This window comes from Ammospiza nelsoni, chromosome 2, assembly GCF_027579445.1.
Source record: "Ammospiza nelsoni isolate bAmmNel1 chromosome 2, bAmmNel1.pri, whole genome shotgun sequence".
NCBI lineage: Eukaryota > Metazoa > Chordata > Aves > Passeriformes > Passerellidae > Ammospiza > Ammospiza nelsoni.
The window spans coordinates 32,978,850-33,004,360 of NC_080634.1; the positions used below are offsets into that span (position 1 = coordinate 32,978,850).

Sequence of the window (25,511 nt, forward strand, 5' to 3'; positions counted from 1 at the left end):
TGATGGCACTCAAGATAATGTTAGGCAAAAATTCAACCAAGAACCACTTGCATTTTTCATAAGAACTTTATCATCTTATCCTCAGTGGAGGTCCGTAGATCTCCTCTGGGTTGTCTGAGTAATTTTATTTTTTTTCTCCTTCACAACTAGGCTTATAGTGCTTCAGCAAATTTCAGTGGGGAGGACCTGGCTTCATATCTCATAATTTGGGCTAAACATTTTTCATGTACATTTTCCAAATGGTTTCTGGATGTCTCACATGGATGCAGAGGCAGTCAGCTTCAGTTCAAGAGGTCATATGGCACCATGTGTGTTTTACTTACATGTTTCTACATGCAGAGGTGCCTTTCACCCTGCCAATGTGGGCTTAAGCAAATACACCTATAGGAGTCCCTCATATAGCTTATTTCACAAATACAGACCCTCCTTTCTCTGGAAAAGCAATTGCCTCATGGTAGAAAAAATAGATGGCTATATTACTTCTAATTCAAAACAAAATGCAATTTAACTGTATATAAATCTTGCTCAGCTGTCACTGAAGCCGGTTCATTCCACACTCCTCTGAATATGAGGTTTCAAAAGGCCTTGAGTGTGTAAACCCCAAACATAACAGAATACAAAGCGACATAATGTTAATATCTAGCAAAATAGATGAAGAATTTTATTTGTTCTCAATGACACTGTTTGTGCAGGTACACTAAACCAAAAATTGGATGAAATAGCCAACTGAGCATACTTTGGATGCACAACATGCCATGATACCTAACAGTTAGCATTTCATGAGAATAAACAGGCATATAAGATTTTTTGCATTCAGAAGTTAAAACCACAATTTCATGAGACAAAGTAAAGAAAGGGGGATCATTCCTGAGGGTGTCTAAGAGGCCTGTAGACATTTCATCAAAGCAGCTATGTGATTTAAATGAATGTACCATTTAAACTAGACATAGGCAAATAGGTTAGTGGCAAATGCCATTAGCTTCTTCTTGGGAATCTTCCAGAAGCAGCACACATGAGATAATGGAAACTTCCACTAGAAGGCTCAATCTTCAACTGGAGACCAAGCCATTGTAAGGCAGCAGCTGAAGGCATGATGCATGCACACATCCCCCCCTGCCCCCCTGGCACTCTCTAATCATTGAAGAGGGCAGACTGTCTCCTCCCACTCTTCTACAAATAAGAAACCATCCCAGGAGGGGTGTCTACAGGGAAGGTCGCAGAGGCTGAATTTCATGTAACATTAGTTGATCTTCCAGGCTGCCTAATGGTGGGAGACATGGACAGGCCTCTGCAGAGACCAATTCAATGGAGGATGTGGTTTGTAAGCCAGGGGAGAGAAGTGGTTCCCAAGAACTACTTATCCTTCTCCACTGATTAGACTCCATCTCAGATGATAAGTTCAGAGAACATAACACAGAGACAGATACATTAGAAAGGCTGACCCCCACTTAGATCATTCTGTCTTCTTTTTTCCCCCCCTCACTTGTTAGCCTTATTTCCCTGCACACAGGCATTGTTAGACGGGTTACTCTTTAACCTAAGAAGCAAGGGAGATTAAAGCTGTGACTGAAAGATGAACAGAAAAAATCAGAACAGGGAACAAATTGTTCAAAAATCATTGGTGAGTACAGTTAATTTATTTGTAAAGTTCACTTTCCATTCCATGCAGGCATTATTAATGTCATGCTGTGGTGGTGGTGAGGCAGGCAGGTTCCAGCATCTGGGAGTGTTCTTCAGTCATTTCTCTGGTCTGCTTCCTCTGCAAGGATGAAAGAAGATGGGAGGGAACAGGAGTCAGAGAGATATGTCCATCTGCTTTCTGAGGTTGAGAGACAGAGGGAGCAAGATGTGGATGTGGAAGCCAGGTTGTGTGTGGAGAATAGCACAGGAGAGAGTTGCTGTTTTACCAGGGTGGAGGGTCATCCACAGCACTCACTACTTGTGTCACCTTCAAGGCAGTGTGAGGTTGAGAGAGGGCTGAAGTTCTCCCTGACCCACAGGGAGAGATAAGTAGAGTGGGATTTGTCACAACTGAGATGTGCACAGTGCAAACAGGAAAAGCTGGCTGGTGTACCAGTGAGGTGTGCTCTGTTTATTTCTCTGCAAAGAGTAGAAGAAAACCACTGCACTCTGTTGCTCTACTATACAGGGCAGTGAAGGAATCTTGGCAACTGAGATCTGCCTTCTAGTCAGTGCAGGCCACCTCTGTACACTTAAACTAGTGGACAAGCCTTTTAAGCGGCTATTTCCCATCCCCCTTTCCAAGGAAGATAAACTCTCTGCCTTTTATCAGAACTGGGGAAAAGTAGCCTAAAATCTAAGGTCTCCCCATGAGTCTCACACTTGACAACTAGACCACAACAAAACACCCTTTGGAAATGTTTTACTGTCCACTCAATGTTTGGACTTATGCACATTTTTCCATGAAGGGAGGCTCTAGGTCCAGAATCAGCAGAAATCAGCTGTACCTATGGACACGGCCTAGATTAACAAGCACTATGGAATAGAAGTGTGACAGTTCAGGCTCTTCTACTTTTCCAGTTAGAAATGCTAAAGGAGATAAATGCCACCATTTACCACCAGCAGAAGGCAAAGCTTTTGCCTTCTCCAAGTCCAAATCACTTTTTCTCTGTTCTCAGGTGTCACAGTCAGGTCCTGTGAAAAACCATTTCCCAGGAACTCTGCTTTCCAGAAGCCTCCATATTCCAAACACCTGAATCTGGGCTATTGACGGAAAATAAAACCTGCCATTCTTCATATTGGAAGACTCCATATAGGACAGGAGAAATAACCTTGGTCAGACCATATTACAGAAGCTCCTAACTTACCTGTGCTCCTAGGCCAAACACACATGGCCTTGCGTTGCAGAGAATCCCCCAAAGATGACAGTATTCTGTCCTGACAGCTCAGACTCCAAGTCAATACTGAGGGCTGCCTGCCCAGGGTTATGAGGCACAGCAGTGTCCTGAGAGGCCCTGGGGCAGCAGGAACCTTAGCAGGAGGCAGCTGTTCCTCCAGACAGCAGCAGCCAAAGGCAAACTTGCCATGTCTGTAACACCCATGCTCTTTATTTTACACACAAGATCTGTGCCTGTTTGTTGGGCCAATGTCATCCAAATTCAAACAGGAAGAGACAAGTGTTGTCTGGAAGACCAAAAATATAAAGAAGAAGATGGAGAGAGCAGTGAAGGAAGCAGTACCCTACCTGTGGCGCAGGGAGCACTGTATTCCTGTGTGGCAAACTCATCTGGAAAACAGAAGAGAAGGGAGAGCTGTCATGACCCCTGGCACTGCTGGCAGAGGGATGGTGCCACAGAGATGCTTTTCCCAGACTCCCAGAGCAGGCTGATACCAGCATCCCCAGTTTCCCCAGAGATGCCAGTTGGAGTGGGGGCAGCCCCAGTGCCAGCCCTGTCTGGGGCAGTGGCAGCAAGGCAGAGCCACCCACACAGGCAGCTCCAGCAGGTCTCCTTGCCAGCGCAGCCAAGGGCTGCTCAGACAGCTCCTGCCAGCACACTGGGCTGACGTGGGCACAAAGAGCTCTGTCACTGCCACCCTGGCACAGCAGCCAGGACAGCAGAGGCACAAGGAGCAGCAGGTCTGCCTGCAAGCACAGGCAAGGCCATCCTGCAGGGCCAGAAATGAACACGGCACCCCCAGCATGGATGGCTCTGCCCCAGTCCCTCTGCCCTCCCAGAGCTCAGGGCAGGGCTGGGGTGGTAGTGCCAGGCTGGGGCAGAGCTCCAGTGCGGGTCCCCAGAGCTCCCGTGGCCCTCCACGTGTGCCCTGCCCAGGCTCGCTGCCACGGGCACTGCTGGCACTCACCTGTCTCGTAGTAGTCATAGACCTTCACCTGGGCTGGCTTCAGGCCCCGCACGGGGATGTCCCGCTCCACCGTGAAGGAGAAGCTGAGGCTCTCCCTGCCCAGCTGGGAAGGGAAGCAGAAGAGGCTCAGGGGGGCTCTGCACTGCAGGGGCTCCCCTGTGCCTCTGCACTGAGGCCAGGCTCCCACACTCTCCCTGGCCACCCGTGTTCTGGGGATGTTAGCAGTGCTCTCTATCTGCATTTTGTGCTACTGCCATTGGGCTGCAGAGCTCAGTGTGTGCCCCATGGCAGCACTGGGTTGGTCCTCACCTGCTCAATGTACAGCAAAACGTGGTTTGTGTTCACTTCTGTTCGCTGGATCTGGTGAAACCGCGTGTTTGAGAGCTGGGAAAAAGAGATGTGGAGGAGGTTGATGTTCTGAAGGGAAGTTAGTCAATCTTCTTCAATTTCTCCCCACCACTAAAATCTCACTATGTAGGGCTGAGAAGTAAAGCACAGGAAGTGTACTTCCCAGGGGACTTATCAAACACTCTTCTATAAAGCCACATACTAAGACTTCCCCCAGCTCCCACCATCTCAGGCTCCTTCACCTTCTTGACACAAGAATGTAATGAGGGACCATCATTGTCATGGCTGTCATATATCTCCCAAGGCTCCTGAGTCCCTGATATTAGAACTGATGGTCTCTTTCCATCTTTTGTTCTGGGGCTACACAGCACATATAAGTGCAAGCTACCACAAGAACTTGAGAAGTGGAAGGGAATGCTGCTACTGGCATCCCTCATGCGCCCCTACTCCAGAGCTGAGAGGTGGGGCATCTGGAGGAAAAAATGGACAGGTCTAAGAGTGGTGAAGATTCCAGGAAAATAATTAAATGCTACTTTAAATAAAGAAATGGAGGTCCCATATTAAAAACAGATATACTCAAAGAAATGCTTCACACAGCACCATACCTTCCCCACTGAGGACTTCAAGGGGACAAATCCTGACAGCATCTTCACATCAACAATCACCATGTTGGAGACATTGCGCTCCCCTGTGTAACTGAGGAACCAAGCAACAAAGATCCAGTGCACATCAACTCAGAGCTGGACATGATTCCAGCTTTTCCGTAACACTTGGCAGCCCACTGAGACCTGGCAGTCCAGCACCTTCCTCTCCAGCTGTGCCAGGTTCTCCTAGTCATCTGCATAGCCTCCCACTAGCCCAGCCCTGGGCTGCCCACACAGCAGGACAAGTCCTTTCTCCAGAGCCTCCCCTCACAGAAGAGCCGCCCCCTGCCCACCTTCCCTGGAATGTGCTGCACTCTCAGACTGCCTCACCCTGGGCACAACCACGCCTCCCCCAGCTCCCAGGGCTCAAGAGGAAAGCTCAGACCGGAACGCAGACTCACCTGACATTTACGGCAATGTCAAAGACCTTGTGAGCCGTGGAGTCCCCGCAGGCCTCTGGGACTGTGTGCACATGCAGCAGGAAGGGCGCCTCCTCCTGCGTGGGCTGCACGTTGTACCTCAGGCTGGTCTAGGGGACAGCCAGCAGCTCTGCGTGAGTGTCTGGAGTGTGTGTGTGCTCCACGTGGGAGAGAGGGCACCCTCTCACCCCCAGTCTCCCCACTTCTCACAGCTCCCCTACACTGCAGACACTGCCCTCCTTCAGTCCCACTCTCTCTTCCACATCCCTCTACTCTTTCTATCATCTGCCCTTTACCCACAGCCTTCCGCCTCTCCCCTCTCTCTGTCCTTTACTCTCCTCTTCCTCTATGGAAGGATTTGATGATCTCAGGGTGTTTGCCAGCCTGGATGATCCTATGATTGTGTCCTCTCCAGGCTGGCCAGGGGCTCCCTTCCAGGATGCCAGCTGTGCCCATCAGCCTCACCTGCAGGTAGACGCATCCTTCACCAGACACCTCCACGCTGTACTCCCCTGGCACCTGGGGAAGGGGCACGCGCTGCAGCAGCAGCCGGTTGCTGGGATCCACTTGGAAGTCTTGCTGGAAGTCCCCTCCAGATTGCAGGGCCACTTTGGAAGCTGCCCCGCTCTTGGCATAGGTGGCAGCTCCATACAGGGACAAGGCTTGGAGAGCCACCACTGTGTCCTGAAAGAGACGAGTCCCAGTGTCCCAGCAGGGGATGCAATGAGCCTCTCCTCCTGTAGCCTGTCCTCCTACAGCCTGCCCTTTCTGCCAGCTGGCACACTCCCCTCCATCCTCACTTTCTCCAAAAGTGTTAAGAAGAAAAAACAGAAGGAAAGAGCAGCTTCAACAGATTTCCCTTGCCAGGGGCACTACCTGACATATTTGTCTGCAGCTTCTCAGGACCCTGGCAGCCATGGGAGGTACTGCAAGGATCCATTGCAGGGCTACAGTTCCCACCTTCCTGACAAAACTTCCTGTGCTCCCACCTGGCTCTCTGACATGTGCCATCTTCTGAGACACCTTGATGTGTGAGGTGGCCGGAGGGAAGCAGCTCACCTGGGTGGAGGAGAAGCCTCCATTGGGATTCTGCTGGCTGCTGATCCACTTTGCAATGAGGGAGGCAGAAACCAGCTCCTCCTGGGCAGGGGCTGGCTGTGAGGTGAGCTGGGCCAGGAGCACGTAGGCCGTCATCTCCACTTCCGCAGAGGGAGCTCGGTAGCGATGGAACGGGAGATCAGCCTCGGGCTCCTTGCCAGGCCGCTGCCAGTGAACAGAGCCATCTTCACAGGAGCCAGGGAGAGAGACAGCAAGCAGCTGTTACTGGTAAATACTGCAAGGGACTTCCTGACCTGCTGCCTGACCCAGCTGGGAGGACGGAGCCTCCGCGATGCGTCTGTCATGCAGGGTGATGTGGGAAGGGTCAGGTTTGCACATTTTGCAGGTTTACAATGAGTGTGAGACTGCTGAGCCTCAGGCCTAGACACCACTTTGTCCTAGACTCCACATTCACATTTATGGGCTACAGTCCCCACAGCTTGGTTAAACACACTGTCTAGCCTGAGTTAAACAGAATAATTCTGAAGGATTACAGGATTTTCCCTGATGACTCAGAACTTGTGCTGCAGCCTCCAAAATGCCCTGTATGCTCATTTTGTCTCTCAGCACACCCAACTCTCCTCTGACTGACATGCCTTGTGCTCTGCAAGGTCACCTTTGTTCTGTGTTGAGACCATGCCCTGGAAGGAAGGAAGGAAGGAAGGAATGTCCCTGGGCATTGCTAAGCCTTTGCTAAGCTGTGCCTGGCATGGCGAGAGGAGGGGGCTGAGGAGAGATGGGAGCAGAGCCCCCCAAGGGCTCAGCACCAAGGGAATGGTGCCTGGTGCTTCCTGGTGCGCTCCCTCCGAGCACAGAAGGACTGGGCCCTGAGAGGAACCTCTCAGAAAAGCAATGCCTTTGCACGAGTCTTTCCTCTCCCTGCACCCTTCCCCACGCACAGAGGCCAGTGCCTGCAGCCACTGCCCCACCAGCAAACGCCAATCTTACACCAACGGAAGGTGTAAGGCTGGTGAAAGCCACGTCCCACCAGGAACACTCACCCTTTCTCACAGCTTCCTTTTCAAGTGAGTCAAGCAATGCCTTCCGCTGGTCCCTGTTCCCTGCCAGGGCAAAGGCGTATGCCAGCAGTGCCTTGGTGTACACATGGTTTTCCTTCTGATTTGCTGCTGTTTCCAGGCAGAACAGAGCATTCCGCACCACTGAGTGCTGGGGAAGGAGAGAGAGACTGAACCAGAGGTGATCATACTGAGCTCCATCTTGGAACAATATGAATAGGATTGTACCTGTGGACCCTTAGCATCCCACTTTTTAGTCTGGCAAAGATTTTACCCTTGTGTACCCCTTTCCTCCAGGCCTAATGATTCCTGAACAAATGGGCAGCCCAAGGCTGCTCCTTATCTTGAATCTACTTTTCTTTAACATGTCTTGTTGGAATGGTTTTTCCCTGTTTGATTTAAAGACTGTGAAGCAGTGCTCCAATTCTTCTTCCTTGCGCAGAATTACTGGTCTGATTGTGTTCTGGGGTAAGAGGAGCTCTCTGAAATACTTCCTTGCTTTAGGTTTACTGAATGCTTGCTTTCCTCCTCCAGCTATCACCCTGATACTGTTCTGTCCTTTCACCCTCTGCTCTATCCTTTCCTTTTTGTTTGTTTCCCCTTTTCCAGGGCATTTTCAAAAAAATTCACTTTCTGGAAGTAATATAGATTCTAGTTTGCTGGTGAACTCTATCTCCACACAAAAAAACCAAAAAAAAAAGGTGTGGTTTTTCTATTTTCTGGAAGTTTTTTTGTGATGTTCACAGTAGCAATACATGTATTGGTTTAAGAGTGCAATCACTACAGCAAAGTAAAATACTTTACATGTTGTTATAACACACACTGTTACACCACAAACCCTCAGCAAGACATGACTGCTCCTCATTTGTTATGCAAAAGCTGCTATAAAATTGAAAAAGTAACTCTGCAGGGAGTGCATGCCATGACCTGAAAGCTAACAGCACATTTACAGCTTAATAAAGGTTCTAGAAGGAAAAGACATACTTTTCTGTTGCTTTGTGCTTTGAATTTCACTGTGTGTGTACTGCAAGATGAAATCTTTTGTGACCCCTTTGGAAAAAAAGTTCAGCTAGTTTTAAGAAAGCAAAGAATAAAACCAAAATTGGTTGTGTCTATGCCTACTACTGTTTGTAAGGTAAATGTTGGGGAGGAGTGCAGCCTAATGGCAGGATGTGACAGTAGACACACATGCTAAGGACAGGGCTATTAAGGTTTTTATCAGGGTTTAACATGGCTTATTTTACTTACAGAAATACTCTGTATGAGCCTTAATTACTTAAGAACTGTGCTAATCTTTGTTCATGCGCCTTAACTTGAAATGCCCCATACCCCACTCAGATTGTGACAAACTCCTTCCTTCACATTCAGTGGCAGTTTTGGACTCAGACAGGGAGCTAGGAAACGTCCTTGTTATCCAATATGGCTCTGTCTGACAGCTTGGCTTCTAAACACAATACATAAAAAAGGAAGAATGCTCTTCTGGTGAAGTTAGGGCCATGCATATCACCTTACTAACACAATAATTCCTTCTGCTTGTCCTTGTAACACAGGAAAAAACTTTGGACACAGAACATACCCTACTACATTTGGAGCAGAGGGATTGCAACAGCCTGGCAACCACACTGGCTCAGCTGTCATTCTGCTGTGATTCATACCCCACTTTTACCTGCACAACCACCTTGTCTCAAAGTGAGGGGATCAGAATGACCAAACCCACACTGCTCTGATATAGGCCTTAGGCTTTCCACAGGTGCCATGATGGAATTCCCTAGAGATATACCTTATCCTTCAAGCATTAAGGATGGGGATTTCCCACAAAACCATCTACAAGAAGTAGAGAAAATGACAATGAATGCCTGAGTGTGCCATCCCTTTTTACAGACCTGTGGTGTTGTATCTGCCTAACAGGCCCAAGAGTGGTTCAACAGAATTGTACTATTCTAAGAAACAGAAGGAGATTTCTGTGGGTGTAGAAAACCTATTTGGCATACTTCAGAGAATTAAATATTATTTAACTCACAGTCAATCCAAGCTGTATGGAGCAAATCTGTTATCATCCACAGAAGAACTCAGAAAAATGTTAAATAAAATGTGTATATAAAATGGGAGAGGGGAAAAAAATGGAGGAAGATGTTCCTTCAGTCTAGGCTTGAATGGAAATACTATTCAGACAGGATTTCTTCTTTCCAAAGGTAAAGGAACCTGGTAATCTGGGCATGGGGACACTAGTAGGGCAGGTTAGTACCATCTGTGGCTCAGGTTGGGGTGCAGACACGTACAGTTACAGGCAGAGGAATCTCCAGCAGTGCAATAGTGATGTAGGCTGCCAGTGTGACCTCGTCATTCACTCCACCCTGCAGCAAAAAACAGAAGTACTTGTTGATCCCACAGAGTGCCGCTGGCTTCTCCCTCTGCTACATATTGACATCCTGCAGGGACAAATTCTCCCTGGCTTCTTTTTCATGCTTAGTCCTTCAGAAGATGGTGCTGACTTCTTCCTGCTTCCTTGCTCCCTCCCACACCCCGAGTGCTGAAATAACTCTGTTGATGCCAGAGTGACTTATGGTCAAGTTCCAGCCTGACAAAGCCCATGTGGAGCCAACCAGGCAGACTTGTTACCTTAATGGCATTGTTCAGGAGTGTCCCAGAACTGCGGAAACAGCCATTCTCCTTCTGCTTCTGAGTAAGCCAGATCAAAGCATCCTGGATGTGCTTCTCCTCTATGAAGATGTGAGGCCGGGCCTGGGCAAAGGACTTGAGGACAAAGGCTGTGAGCCTGAAAGTGATAGAGGGAGCCAAGATGTCCTGAGTAGGCCCTGTATCCATCAGGGGTCGTATGGCCCATGTACACTTCATCTCCACCTCCATTCCAAACCCCACAATGGCCAAGTACAAGAGAACACTTAGGAATAAGAGGGCATAAAAACAGAAAAGAAAAGCCAGAGGTACTGAAGTCTTACCAGGTATTTCCAACTTGCCCATAATGTGGCCCAAAGGTGCTATAAGAACCATCCCGGTGTTTGTACTTCAATTGCCTTTGATACCCTGAAATGAAGAGTGAAAATATATTTCTGTTGCTGCAGTGCTTTTCAAGGAGTCATGCAAGGGAAATGCAGCAGACATGGGACACACTGTCCCCCTTGGCTATGTCAAAAATGTGGCCTGTGCTGCTCAGTATTATAAAAGGAAGTTCAGGGAAACCCTGAACTTTGAATATCTCTATTCTTGCTCTCTTCCTCTCTCCAAAAACACCTGGAACCTGGCTATCTGTAGTCACTGCTGCTCTCTGCCCAAGACTTCAGGATGAGAGGTAAATTCATCTCAAACTTGAGAGAAATGGGAGAATGATTCCCAAATGAAAACTGATTAAAAATGTGAGTCCTACACAGGATAGGAATGCAGAAGACAGGATCATTTTCTTTAGAGGAAATGCAATTTTCCTGCAAAAATAACTGAGTCACAACCACCCCTTGCTAGTTGGCAGATGCCCACTATGTGTGCATGTACTGATGTTGTGTCTGTCATCATGCCCTAGCTAATGTGGTAAAATTCTGCCCTGGTCAAAGATGAGCAATACTTTCACACCTCAATCCTAAGGAGAATTCAAGTTCTACATAAGCAGCTGCCATGATTAATGGCTATAGTCTGATTTATGTAGTTCATATAACCATTTCTTATGGAGGGAAATCCTGAGTTATTGCCAGCCCTGGGCTTTTTCTGTGTTCCTGTTTGGATGCTGCTGTCTCTCACCCTGTACCTCCAACTGAGCATGGGATTCCTTCTTACAGATCCTGTATTGAATACCCCTAAGCTGCCAGTACCCTGTTCTTCTCTAGAGACAGCCTCCAACAGATCATCCAGGCCAGTGGCCAACAGTGTCCTTATCCAATAGCCAAGGGAAGGGATGAACAAAGGCAAAAGCTCACCGCTCACTAAGTATCCAGTGGCCTTGGATTTGATCTCCTCACTCAGCTGCCCTGTCTTGTTCAGATAGTCCAGGACGTAGATGTTGGGGGCAAACAGGACCATGTTCTGCTCCCCACAGCCAAAGGGCATCTGGAGGAGCTGGTGCAGGTTCTGCATGGCAGTGCCCATGATGTCACCTGGGCAATGGGACAATTCACAGTGTAAATTGGCCATTAGACTGAGCACAGCCTGAAGTGTTTCAAAACAGCATGTGACACTTTGAGGATGTTTCACTTACCTAGCACTGAGAAATATGCTCTGGCTGAGCCATCCACCACAGTCTCTGGGAGAGCCAAGGAGACTGTCTGCGACACTGACTCTTCTGGGATAAAAAGCAGATGAATTTGGTCACAATTCCAGATGTATCTACAATGCATGGGTAGCAGCTATCCATGGGTGAGAAAACTGAAGAGAGGTTTCCTGACTTCAACAAATGCATTCATCTGTAATTTTGTTGATGAAGTTTCCCATCCTACAAATTTTGTATTGGGCCTGCAATATCCGCACACACAGGTGGTCATGGACTTCTACACGGCATCATCAACCAGTTTTGACTGACAAATACACCTTTCCTAGCCTATTTTTCTGGCCCTTTATGTTTTGGTGGGCAGACCTGACTTACCACAGAGTCTGGTTTTTGATTTTACATCTGTTAAATGAAAGGCATTAGAGATAACTGAATCAAATCCCAAACACTCTCTCCTTGCATTGACCTGGCCAGCCTCATTTCCTAAAAAATGTGCTTCTCCCTCTCCAACTGTAGACATTGTGACATCCTCAGCTCTTCTTCCACAGGAAGAATTGTTTTCACTAACAGTTGGACGTACATCTAGTATGTTCAATTTTATCAGATTCATACACATTTCTTTGTAGAGTGGAGCACTCACAAATCTTTTTTCTCACCTTTGTCTTTAGCTTCTACCTTAGCAAAGAAAATTTTGAAAAACAAATGGCTCTTACCAGATGCACAGAACAGAGAATTGTACGTGGTTTCCACTTCAGTCCCTTCCGGCTTGGTGAAAAGGGCAAGGGAAAAAAAAAGGAAAAAAGTGAGAAAAAACAGCAACAAAGAAAAGGAAGAAGTATCAAAAGGGAAAGTAAAAAGCACTTTTTGAAAATTGCCTAGAAATATTTCTCTTCCATGAGCTAGACTGGGGACAACTGAGAACTGCAACTTACTGGCTAAAAAGTATGAAATGTAATACATTTTCTTTTCTTTCTTTTTACTGAGAGAGGCCCTGTAGCTTCACAGGTTGATAACATGCAGGGTGATGTTATCAACAGGAACACGGGACCTGGTGATCTGAGTTGCCACTCACTGTGGCCCAATCCAGCAGAACTCTCCAGGCTGTGGTGATGGCTGAGTGCCTGGCACACTGGGAGAATGTGTATGCAAGAACTTTGACTGGTGGCTGCTAGAGCACCCCAATGCACCTACACATGTGACACATGCACCTACATGTGATCTACAACAACCAAAATATAAATGTGTGCCACGATCAACCAATTTATAAGTTCTAGTTTAGTCTTTGAAGTAAGAAAAGACTCCCTCTTTTCTGTTAAGATGCGTGAAAATATTTTGGAGAGAACTCAGGAATCAAATGTTTACTAGAAAACTGGTTTTTGTCAGAATTTATTTTAGTGAGATTCCTGCACCAGTTTTTCAACCTCTAAATAGGAGAGTTCCCATTGTTTCACTACTGGTTTCCAGCGTTTGCCAGCTGATATATTTTTCCCAGCATGTAAACAATGGTGTTATTTTCTTCACTTTCTCACAATCAGACTACATTGTCTCTCATTCTTCAGTATGAAAGGACAGAAAGGTTTTAAAAGAGCAGGAAAACACAACAGAAAAAGAGAAAAAGTTTTCTGGATAAACTATGACAGAGCTAAATGCTTTTGTTTGAAAAGATACCTTCTTGTTTGTCTCAGTATGTCATTCTGGTATGCAACTAAATGAGAAATCCATTGTTTTGTTTGATTTCCAAGAGGAAATGAAAATGTGCAAACTGCAATGGTTTGAAAGATTTTCCTTTCCAGATGAGAAATTCCTGGGTGAAAAAAAAAATCCCATTTCCCAAAGAGCCCTCAATGAGGCTTGGTTTCTCGAGGGGCAGGAAGATGCCCTGGGGCCTCTGGCACCCTCACTTCTGTCTCTCTCTGGGATGCACTACCTGCTGCAGGGAATGTTGCATCCATGTGCTCAAGACAATGCAGCTCACCCCAAGCATGTTACACTGTATCCATCCCTGCTAATTAATTGTTCAGCCTTGGATGCTAATCTCTGATTTCATCCTGTCAGGGCTTGCTGTAGATTAATTGCCACATTACAATAACAGGATAGGATGAGCAATCTCTCAGACACCCTGACAGAAGTTACTCTAATACTTGTTCAGTAATTTACATTCCCTTGCCACCTGTGAGAAAAGATTTTACAGTGCTCTATCTTCCTGTATCTTCAAAGAACTAAACAAACAATCTTTTTCCTGAAGGGGTCTGTGAAATTAGGAAAATTTCCTGAAATATAAACCAGTTGTTCATGTATTATACATTCAAATCCATTTGTAAAAAAATCAGCCAAACAAAAAAAGCCTAGCAGATAGGACTGTTGTTCCATCATTACATTCCAGTTAGCAAAACATTTCCTGAAGCTACATGAATCTTAGCTCTGCCTTACTGAAAACTGGAATGTCTGCAATGTAAGGAGGACTGATTATGATATAAATTTCTCTATATAACAAGCTGGTGCTTTTTTTTGCTAATAGCATCACTGGGAATTTTATACTGAGGATTAATTTTATGACTGGCAACTTACCATGTGAAAAGCTATGATTTTATCACTGCGAAACATAGCTTAAGAAAAGAAGTGTAAAAAAGAATGCAAAAATAAAACGTTAGTTACACTTTTTTGAACATTCTTAGAGGTGTAATAAAAATAATTCGAAACAGAATTCTGTTTAGAAATATTTGTAAATTGCAGTGACTGTTCCATATTCCACAGTACTGGCTATGGGCTGGAGAAGAAGCATAAGCTTTCTGGCTAGTGTTCTGTTCACAGCCTTTCCCTGTGATTTATTACAGGCAAACACAAGGATTTCTCATTTATCTCTGATATGATGTGTCTCGGAAAAACCCCTGTCATTATTGCCTGCCTTATTATTCCTGTCCCTCCACGTAATGTAAGACCCTGCTTTGACTGTGAGATGGCAGCACTATGAGTTATGGCCTCTATTGGCCTGTGTTCAATTTATCAGTGCTTCTTCTGTAAAAGCTTGCAGAATAAGAGTCCCACAAGCCATTATTGCTGCTCTCACGGCTAAACCAGAAAACCTTTATCACAGAGTAGCTCTGGCTGTTGCTATTGCTGCTTTTCTGTGCCACCAGAACGAGCAGCCCACATACCTCCACCAGCAGCTGCCTGATGACCGTGTCCTTCCTCCCTTTCTCAGGGGTCTCCACGATGTCATTGCCACAGGGCTGTTGGCTCTGTAGGGCCTCAGTGGTCACTGAGAACTCCACCTGCCCTGGAGGAAACAGGGGTCAGTAAGCCCTGCCAGGCAGAGCCAGGGAAATACGGATTTGTATTTGTGCTGAGAACTCTGTGATGCATTACAGAGAAGCTTTTCCAAGAGGAGAACTAAATCCGAGACAAGGTTTTATCTTGATCCAGATGCAGCCTTCCAGATCCCCTCCTTTGTTATGGCCGCCCAAGCAGGTGTTAGTCTATCAGCATGGAGAGTAGTGATGGGGAAGGTCTCATAAATCAAATGGTCTTTTTCTGGGAGGCTTCAGAGAAAGCAAGTTTTGATTAAAAAATTTCGGACCCAACCAAGTTAAGACAAGACATTCTTAGCTCCACAGCTGGAATGCCTGAGTTCTTTGCATGCATTAAGGGAACTTGTGATTTCTACTAAAATGCTGGGAAAGCCATGGCCTGTCACATGTCACTTGTTTAGGACCTGGAAACACTACACCCAGTGTAGTGTCTCAACCTCAGGGCTGGACTTCTGACATAGAGAAGATCCTTCCAAACAGGTTTGGAGTCACCTAGCTCCTCACACCAGAGATCTGGTGCCACACACTGCTATCTGATCCCAATATCTTGTCGTCTGGTCTCTTACCTAGAGATCTTGGCGTTACTGCCCAAGCAACAGCTTTTCTTTCATTCACACAGATGCAGTAGGATTCCTCCTGTTTCCTCACTGATACAGCCAGGAAATCAGTAGATTCAGCCAGAGACACACTGACCTGCCAGTTGTACAGAGAGGGGTCATGAGGTCTGGACTTGGAGAGAATCTGGAGCTATTGCAGACAGTGCAGCACATGGAGCTACCTATTGTGGGTATTAATAATTGGTAGTGGAGCTATCTATTATGGGTATTGCAGAGCAAGTGCTGCCTGACAAAGGAGGAAATTGCTGAAATTTATGCAATTGTAGGAGATCAGGGAGGTAGCTGTAGAGAACAGCATCTTTGGAAAGGAAATCGATTCTGGGAAAATGAATGGCACAGACCAGTCGTGCCATGAATTAAAGATTTCCCTCATGATTAGTTAGGTGAAGAGATAAAACACCAGCAGTGGGAAAGCTAGTAAGGGAACAAAGAAAAGTAGAATAAGGGAGCAAGGAAAAGTGGAATAAAGAGCCTGAAAATAGCAAACAAAATAGGAAATATAGGGACACAAGTGAGAGTGCATTAGAATGACTGGATAAGTGGGCCTCCTTGTTTCAGCTTCGCTTCTTTTAGAATAAAAATCTGTATTTTTAAAAAACTAAGCAAAGGCAATTGAGATTATGTACTAATCCCTTCCCAAATTTTCTCTTGTCTTTATATGTTAGAACAAAATGCAGGTAAGAATGGTGAAGCTATATAGCTCTCCTCAGTGTTCTAGGGACAGATGCAACAAATTACAGAAAGTCTGCATATTCCAGCAAATCTTCTGTGAAGTTTTGTGAGGTAAGACTAAAGGCTGAACAGAAATATCCACCCTGGTGAACCTGGAATTTCCATTTGGGCATGCAATGATTCTGAGATCTGTGGAAAACCCAGGTTCTCTATTTCTGTAGAACAGTGACATAAATTTGTGATGACAAGGCTGGGGCTCTCAGTAGCAGCACTTCAAGCTCTGAATCAAATGCAGCTTTCAAACCTTTGACAGGAAAACACATTCCCTCTTCACTGAATACAACAAGGATTTGTAGATACGTACGCCTACATGAAATTACATTTGCAGATCAGTCATCTGGCTTGGAACAGCTGGTTAAAAAGGTCCCACTGCAGTCTCCCAATGGCTGTTAGGCTGAGCAGAGCTGTGAGCATCCCTTACCCTGATGCAGGCAGGCAGGTAGTTGAAAACGGTGGCTTTCAGCGTGAAGGACTCCCCACGCACCACAGAGTAGGGCATGGTGAGCTCCACAAAGAAGGGCTGGAAGGCTCTGAGGGACACTGTTGGGGACAGGCCAAAGCCTGTGTCTGCTGAAGTGCAGAATGCATTGGCTTTCCACTCAGTGATGGTGTCAGGGATGATCACTTCTAGATCAGCTTTTCCCTCAGAGCTGGTGACGGACAGAGAACAAGATTTCAGTTGTATTCTGGTGTTCATCCATTCTCCTACTGAGCAATATCTGCTGACAGCAAACCCCTGCCCAGCTGGGATACAGGCACTGGCTTTTGCATGTTCCTCTAAAGCATCCTGTACTTAATGTCCTTAAAAAATGCCTTTGTCTACTAGAAATACTCCTCTCACTGAAATACCGATACATCCACCAAGGCTTTAACCTAGTCCAAGTTTCTGGCCTAGTGACCACCCTCTACACCCTCTTGAACACTTACTTCACTGAAACTATGTCCCAGATCCATGTCTCAGGGAAGTACTTCCGGACAGTCTCCATAGGATTGCCATCAACCATATCTTCCACCATGTCATAACTCATTTCTCCATGCAGATTCATTGCGGAGACTAGCAAATTTATTCAAGGACAGGAAGAAAGGAAAAGATGTGTCAAACTCCATTCTAAACCAGGACAACTATTTTCCCTCCAGGTAGTTGCTATTCTTAGGTCAAATTTTGAGATTGAAAGAACAGCTTTGACATCTTGGCCACTGGAAACATAAATTTCTCTGTTGCCATCACAGTATTTAACTTTTCTTAATGTTGCTACTTTTCTTACAGAGATTGGATGGAGTTGAGCATTCTTCCCCCACTGCCAGAAATCCTCTCACTGACAAAAGAACCATACATGATGATTTGAGGGCATATTTCTATAGCAATACAGAATCAAATCTGAAGCTTACTGTCCCCAGATATTACTGTGGCACACAGTTTAATAATCTGGTTGAAGAACTGATTGCATTTATACATGACCAGAAGCAGAAGCCACACTTAGCACTCCATCTAGGAATTTTTTTAAAAATGAACATGGGTCTTAACATCTCTGGCCATCTCACAGTGTTGTATACTGTTGTACCCTACAAAAGGCTTTTCCAGCAGGCTTAGAAGACTTTACATCTTCTCGAAGCAGACAGCTGTCTTGAGCCATACTCTGATGGCAATCCCTCAATTTCAAAACCAAATATCTGATCCTTATGAGTAAGAGGCTAGAAGTTGTCACTGGACCAAAAGCTAAATTGTTTAATTGGAGCTGGGGTACTGCACCATAAAACTCAGTAACTGAAAGTGATATAGGTGAGTCTTTTATATAGTCTTTCTAATCTCAGATCTGTTTAAGAAAGCAAGCAAAAAAAAGGCAGCATCATTCTCTCTATCTTCACAGTCATTGAACCTACAGAGAAGTGACATGACCTACCCAGCCCCTTAAAGTCATGTAAATGGGGAAACTGGGAACAGAGCCAAATTTCTCAGCCCCCAGTGATAAAATATTGAACCACAGGACTGTACCACTTTGTCATTTATCTTGCCCCACTTTTACCCTAGTTGTTCCTCTAGCTATTCCTAGAACTGGCTGCCTAGAAGCAGGTGCTCCTTTTTTAGTTTTTCATAGCTGAACTCAGATCTGATGGGAAAAAAACCCCATTACTTTGTGCTGAAAGATTCCTTTAGTGCCTACTAGCTCTCTGCTGCTGTAGGGGTGGCATGGGAGTCGCCAAGCACACACAACTTTGGGACAGCACATCTGGCTGCCTGGGAAGATGCAGGCAGAGGTGAATCAGTTCATATTTCAGGTCTAGGTCCAGAAGGGAGGGATCCTGAATTAGGTCAGTATATCTGAATGCAATCAGATCTGCCTGTGTAATTAATATTCAAAGATTCAAAGAGGGAAGGAAAGAGGCAAGGTGGTAAATTTTAGGAGGTTGTGTGAGAGGTAAAACCAAAAAGGTACTAGAACCACTGTAACTCCTTTCCATCATGTGTTCTGGGTAATGCTCGCAGAGTTCAGGCTTATGGATCTTGCTGCTAGTGAAGACTTTTAAGCCCAATTCCTAGTAACAAAGAGAAAGAAGAACAAAAAATATGCAAAAAAATGGTTTGAAAAGAAACTTTATTTGATATGTCATGTATGTATGTCATGAATGAATGTACCTAAGTCTGGTATTGATCAGAATAAGAAAGGCTTGTATGTAAATTCCAGATAGGCTGGTTTGACACAGATGTGGAGTCTCTATCATGTTATTCTCCTACTAAGGCTAAATCCTGTCATGATCAGATGGAAAGTACCTTGGGGACAGCTGCCAGCATGAAAATGGCATGTATGAAATGGAGGGAAGGTACCCAAAAAACTTTGTGTGGGACACTTTGGGTGCATATGCGTGGATTTATGGGTTATCAAATTAACTGATACTTTAACAAAGACATATTTAAACCAGAGAAAGAAAACATGAGTGAATGAGGAGTTTCTAATATTATGCCACTAGCGGTAATTTTTCAGGTCTGTTGCCTTATCCAAGCCCATTTGCAGCTGTCTGTACTATAAGGAGACCTTTCAAAGTTTTAATGGTTTAGAGAAGCGCTCAGTTACTGTTCATGGGCTAAATAGATGTGGGAATTGGGCTTGGTTATTTTCTTGCATACAAACGTGAGCAAGATTACAGCAAATGAGCTCATCTTTTTATTAAAAGCCCTTCAGGGGAGGTGAGAAGAAGAGAGGAGACTGAATTCAAAAAGGGAACAAAAGAGAAAAATGAAAGGTTGGTGCTTACTTTGAGAATGTTGTAGGCATCCCCTTCGCCATCAGAAGAAATGGGTACATAGAGAAATCCATTTAATGGCAGGTTGTCAAGTGACACACATGGATTGATGTTGTCTTCTTCCAGGTAGTATTCCCTGAAGCTATAACCCTGGCTTTCCTTTAATGGAAGAAGCTGATACACCTGGAGAAATGCAAATAACAGGGAACAATGCAGCAGATCACCACTTGCAGGGACAGACGCTACCTAGCACTCCACTGGTAAATGCCAGCTTCTAAAAAGCAAGTGTAAGGAATGCAACTGTAAAAATACATAGCCCTGTGTCTATAGTGCTGTTAGTGAGGGCTTGCTTGGTTCTTGTTCTTGCTCATTACCAAAAGTAGCCAAGACTCACAGAGCTGGGAGAAAGCTCATTTTCAGGCTTCATAAGGAGAACACTCTTGTCCACTGCACGGAGGGCACACAGGGATCTTGGAGAGGTGTGGAGTTGCAGGTGTGTGTTGGAAGCAGGAAAACCTTCCTTGGGTGCAAAACTCAATCTCACCTGCAAATCCAAAAGGACATTCAAGCAATCATTTTTCCAGACACTATTACATTATTATTCTGACACTTCTAGCTGTGTGAACTGAAATTGGCTCGTGTCTAATAGATATTCATCTTTGATCAATGTAATTAATAAAGATGAGTGATTCTCTTTTTGTTTCTGTCTTGCTCCACTTTTTAAAATTTTCATAGCTTTGTAGCTTATTCTGGTCACCAATCCTCAGTCAACATCAGGTCAGAACATTTCATGAATCCATTGTGAATTCTGCCCTCATTCTGGTAATCTAAACTGAGCTGCTGTCCACAAGACAAACATGAGTTGCACAAACCATGGCTTGTACTCACTTTATTGGGGAGGCACATTTCAACCTGGAAATCCTGTGAACTGGCAATGACTTCCCCACTGGGTGAAGTGGTGTACACGAGCATCTGTGCCACGGGAGCAATTGATGCTTTGACAGGGAAGCTCAACCGGAATGTCCCGGAAGCTGACAGAGAGAGCAAAAGGCTATTCAATATGCAAGGGCTTCCACTATATGCATTTGCCTTCCCCAGATAAAAAAAGTCAAGTTCACTCCTGATGAACGTTTTTAGTTATCAGAGGCTGGCAGATTGACACATGATTAAAATTTATGGCTGCTACTGAAGATGTCTGCATTCAAGGACTGATTGTGAATTGACAAAACTCATGAGTTTGGAGGGCCTCTCCCTGCCTTCTAGATTCTCCCCAGTTAACACGTGGCGTAATTTCTTGATGCTCCCAACCCTTTTTTTCCTTTCAAGCTCCAAGATCTAAAAAAAATAGTTGAGGCAAAAAAGTAACATAACCGTTGCAAAGGGTGACAGGAGTCAAGGTTGCAGAGTGACTGAAAGAATAACTTGGCAAGGTTATTGCTAAGCAAGCACTTAGCTGAAGACCAAACTACTGCTCCAAACATGGTAGAAAATGCCCCTCTGTGGTGGAAAACTCTATCAGGGCCTGGGCTTTATGTCATAATCTAGACAAGGTGACAGAATGTCCCTTGGTACCAGCCTGGGTGGGAGTTCAGTCCCTGCTCCTAGTGAGGATACAGAACTTTGTACAGCACACAAGATCTTTTACTGCCATAATCTGTTTATATCCACTTCAGTGCAACTCCTTCTCACAGACTTGCAAAATGTTTCCCTCTTCTCATTTTCAGAAGACATTTAAAGTTGCATCACAGTCTCTGGTACTTAAATGTGTAATCTTGGGCATTTATGTGAATAAATTTAAATGTGTTGATTAGAATATAGATATGCATGTGTTTGCATGCTTACAAGGCAGGAATAATACAAAAAAATAGGGGAAATGAGAGAGACAAAGAAATGGAGGCATGCTCTTCCTGCTTGTTGTACATGTGAGTCTCCCAACACTGGTAAGCATCCACAATCAGAATAAGGTAGAGTGGCCATCAGAAAGTGCTGGTTTTATGAAATGGCGAAAATGTTATACTTATTTTTGGTTAAATTTTCTAACATTTTCTCATTAAAAAATTAGCACCTGTTGGAACTCAGAGAAAACAAAACTAACCAAAGCCATGTCATATAAAAAGGCTTAATTTTGAAAATTCAAACATTACATGCACGGTTTGAACAAAATTCAATGTTTGAATTGAAGCAATTTACCTACATCCCCTCTGCCCCAAATTACCATCAGAAATGCTAAAAAGGCATAGATCTGCTCACCATCTCCAGGATTCACGGTCAGATCATGGGTGTCAGCTAATTCGATTTGTCCCTTGGCCATCACCTGTGTAACAGAGAAATCTTCCTGGAATTGTTGTTTCCAGTGTTGAAAGGAGAAGGAATGTTCACTGGGTTAATTGTAAGAGTGTGAGCAACACCAAGAAGATGCTCAACAAGTGCCAGGCTGGAATTTACTGTGTCTTTGGAAATAAAAATATTTGCTCCTAGGAGCACCACATTGATCAAACATATCTTTGCTTTTGTACATATTACATATATACATCAGGTTCAAATGCATTTTGCCTCTAACCACACATAACTCTGGGAGTCATCTGCACATTTCTAACAATTTGGAACAGACTGGACACCATAAAGTCTCCTCATTCCTCTCTCAGTTGGTTTGTGAAACAGTGTGAAGAAAAATTTCACCAGGATTAGTTTTATAACTGCACTAAGTTGGGACAGGAGACCACAGGCTGCAAAGAATATGAGCTTGAACAAGGTACCTGAAGTCAGACAGTAGGCAATAGCTTAAATGCCTCCTGTAATTCCCTATGTAATTTCTAGAAAAAGATTCCTTTTGCATAGTCAAAAATGCTTTTTATTCAGTTACTTTTGATATGGAATATTTATTCCATAACTCCATATTTCAATTTCAAGATGTGGGTTTCACATCTGTAAAAATGGAAGTTTCTCACTGTTTGTTTACCTGCTGTATGCACATACTTAAAATCAATTTTCCCAGGCAAGTGAGTAAACGAGTATATTGTCCTTCCATGAATTGTTAGAAGTCTTGAAAATAAGCACATAGACATCTCTAGCACAAGTTTCTATTTTTTTTGAATACCAGCCTAAGTCCCCTGATGTTCTGTGCAGTCCACCAGAACTGAAGTGTCTGTTTTATTGATATTTTTATTGTTATCCAAAGCTACTCTTGTCTTCTCTGCTAGCGTCATTAAATGGGATAACCAGAAAAACAAATTTAGGGAGAAAGACATTCTATTTGGATATTCATTTGAATATTCCTGTTCTCCCAAAAGAGGCTGACATGTCATTGTTTTGTCACAGTTCAATTAGTCTCTCTTCTCTGAACTCCAAAATGAACAAATTCATAGTTCTTAATGCCAGTATGCTACAGTCTGTTCCAATTACTGTGGTCTCCCAAAATTCTGCACACAGGAGAGAGAGAAAAGAGAAAGATTAGAAAAATGTATGTGGATTGCACTGTTGAAGGTTTCCAATGCTCTCCATCATTACTGGCCATCTAGCAGTGCTCTGGTTGCTCATCATGGAACACAGCTAGAGGTTACACACTACTTTCTGTGGCTGTAGATCAAAGTAACCCCAAATTTGTCTTACCAAATAATAAATGACAATTTTCTTCTGCTCCCCTATGGCCTCTGGTGTGAAGATATAGTGCACCTGGACCTCTGCTGAGGAGCCACAGCTTAGTGTCTCGGGCTTTGGCTCAATATTGAGGAAGCTCTTACTGAGGGAGTAAGAGCGAGTCACTCTGCGCGTGGTATGCTCGTAGGACGGTGTCATCCAGTCACTGTCATAACAGTTCAGTTCAGGTTTATGCTCTGCCTGAGAAGGAAGAATAAAAGGTTCATGGCCAAACAAATGCAGGTATAAAGCCACATAAAAATCCACAGAAAAAACTCTGGATGTGTTCTGTATTTTGCATGCTTAGGAGATTGCGGATAACATGCAGAGAAGACACAGAGAAGTGAGGTGACCCACCAAGAAACTTGCCTTACTTTCCAGTTGTCAGAAAAGACTGATAATCCATGGACAGACATTTTCCCTGTTGAAGAGAAAGACAGAGGCTTACCCCTGTCTCTGCCACTCACTCGGATTTCCAGGGAGAGTTCTGTGAAGCTGGTAGTGTCTATGGAAAACCAGGATTGTCCCTGCTCATCTGTAGTGTAATTCCCTTTGTATTTGTTTCCACCCACAGTAATTGTGATGGTTTCATTGGCAAGTGGAGCATCAGTGCCATCGACCAGCTTCACCTAACAAAGCAATAACAAACTTCAGGCTTTAGACTAGCAACAAAAAGCAATTGACAAGTAATACATCCTCTTCCCTCTTTTCCTCCTTGCCAGGCGGGATATTTCTTGATACAAGAACAAAGGAAAAGAATGTGGAAATGTGTGAGGCATGCCCTCTGGAATTGTCTGAGGGTACAACTAAGAAAATTCTCAGCAAAACAACCCAGTCAGCCCATGGAAATTATCTGTTAGGATCCTTAGTTCCTCAGTAGTTTTAACTCCCCCGGCCAGCTTCATTTGGGCCCTCCATCATGTATCACCTGCCTCTTGAACCATGTAACCCACACACCCCACCACTCCATCTGGTGAGATTGTGCACTTGTGTGTTTGCTGTGCCACTCATTGCCCAGGGTCTCAGAAGTTCCCTACCATCCCAAAGAGTGGGATTCCTGGTTTGTACGCATAGTCCAACAGGTCAAAGTGGGTTTTGCTCATGGTGGATGTGATACCACAGGAGCCTGTTCCAGTCATCTCAATTCCTGCAACAGAGCACAGTAAAGAGGGATTATGAATGATTTTCTAGTCACGTTACTCCACCTTCCTTGTATTTGCCCATTGCTCCTGTTATGCCTGCCATCACTTTGCCTTCTTTGTGTCCTACGTACCTGTGCCATCTTCTGTGATTTTGCCTTGTACCTCAATGCTCATCTCATATCCCTTGCGTAGGAACTGAAACACCTTGGTCCTCACCACACCAGAAACACACCCACGAGCATCTGCCTAAGCGAGGGATTGGAGAGAAAATTGAAATTCTGTGAACAAAGTTTGTGCATTGAGGAATGAGAATAGATACCCCAAACCCAACATGCTTGACTTCTGTTCATGAAATTCCAGAATTTCTTCAAGGGTTGTCTCCAAGAACTTGTGTTCAGCCTCTTTCCTAGTGTTTCATCCACATATTTTCTGTGTTCTGTGAGGTATGTGACACAGTTTTCTAAGGGCCACACTGGTTTCCTTGTTAATTCCCTCCTGCCTTAGCTCTGTTTTTCTTCCTGTTTCTTCCATTGTCTTCTCTCTTCTTCCTGTTGCTCTTTCTCCTGTACTTGACCCATATACAATACCACCTCATCTTTGTTCCTTGTTCTCTATACAGCCTTCTTGTTTACTCCTCATCTTTGCTCCTTGCTCACAGTCAGTCCCTCTCACAGTTAGAAAATTCCTTCAAAGACTCTTTTCTCAGTTTGTGGAACAATAGCAAAGACCTCATGGCTGGCAGCTAGAGGTTTGCCACTGGTTTCAATGGGGTCAGGTTTTCATCATCAGTTCTGTTTCCAGCTAAATTATCTCTCTGTTAAGAATGCCTTCTTCTGAGATTCTTTGCTTTTCCTTGGAGAGAATGCTATCTCTAATGCCCTACTCTCTCCCAACATATTTGATCTTTCTTGAGACAAGATGGCCCATTAACCTTCAGAAAAACCATTACATTTTGATCTCGGGACTCACCCGCCTAGTGAATTCTTCACACACAGATTCTGTTTCTTTTCCGTAACAACTTGAAGCAGACTGAGAAAATTTCCGGCATACTTGGACATTCACCAAACCAGGAACGGGCTTCCCATAGGTGTACCTAATCACAGTGTGTTAAACAATGAATCAGATAGGGAGACAATCAGGCACAGCCACACAGACACATCTCCTTAAAGACCTCTGTGGATGATTTCCTAATACTTCTGAAAGGCTGACTAATCTGACATTTTAATGATTTCCATCACTTTCATAGTGGGATTCTTCCATCATCCATGGAAGA

The 25,511-nt window shown here is 44.6% G+C and overlaps 1 protein-coding gene across 3 annotated transcripts in view; it reads right to left on the reverse strand.

Moving 5' to 3' along the window:
• Positions 1-632: 632 nt before the first annotated feature.
• The window catches only part of LOC132087658 (alpha-2-macroglobulin-like), a 36,813-nt gene continuing 11,934 nt past the window's right edge, over positions 633-25,511 (reverse strand). Inside the window, exons 8-36 of one of the 3 annotated variants that reach the window (XM_059494041.1) lie at positions 25,208-25,331; positions 24,370-24,484; positions 24,134-24,243; positions 23,564-23,725; positions 23,070-23,297; positions 21,711-21,774; positions 20,349-20,491; positions 19,855-20,004; positions 19,473-19,643; positions 18,665-18,755; positions 17,148-17,274; positions 16,642-16,870; positions 15,438-15,564; positions 14,719-14,840; positions 12,277-12,328; positions 11,555-11,638; positions 11,277-11,453; positions 10,311-10,395; positions 9,970-10,126; positions 9,630-9,704; positions 7,336-7,501; positions 6,296-6,519; positions 5,702-5,920; positions 5,219-5,346; positions 4,779-4,869; positions 4,135-4,209; positions 3,826-3,928; positions 3,206-3,247; positions 633-1,759 (exon numbers count right to left, since the gene is read on the reverse strand). In XM_059494041.1, the coding sequence (XP_059350024.1) occupies positions 1,734-1,759; positions 3,206-3,247; positions 3,826-3,928; positions 4,135-4,209; positions 4,779-4,869; positions 5,219-5,346; positions 5,702-5,920; positions 6,296-6,519; positions 7,336-7,501; positions 9,630-9,704; positions 9,970-10,126; positions 10,311-10,395; positions 11,277-11,453; positions 11,555-11,638; positions 12,277-12,328; positions 14,719-14,840; positions 15,438-15,564; positions 16,642-16,870; positions 17,148-17,274; positions 18,665-18,755; positions 19,473-19,643; positions 19,855-20,004; positions 20,349-20,491; positions 21,711-21,774; positions 23,070-23,297; positions 23,564-23,725; positions 24,134-24,243; positions 24,370-24,484; positions 25,208-25,331 (3,667 nt within the window). In that variant the 3' untranslated portion in view covers positions 633-1,733. Of the gene's footprint in view, positions 1,760-3,205; positions 3,248-3,825; positions 3,929-4,134; positions 4,210-4,778; positions 4,870-5,218; positions 5,347-5,701; positions 5,921-6,295; positions 6,520-7,335; positions 7,502-9,629; positions 9,705-9,969; positions 10,127-10,310; positions 10,396-11,276; positions 11,454-11,554; positions 11,639-12,276; positions 12,329-14,718; positions 14,841-15,437; positions 15,565-16,641; positions 16,871-17,147; positions 17,275-18,655; positions 18,756-19,472; positions 19,644-19,854; positions 20,005-20,348; positions 20,492-21,710; positions 21,775-23,069; positions 23,298-23,563; positions 23,726-24,133; positions 24,244-24,369; positions 24,485-25,207; positions 25,332-25,511 lie in introns of all 3 variants that reach the window. The other 2 variants (XM_059494040.1, XM_059494039.1) reach the window with 2 other exon arrangements.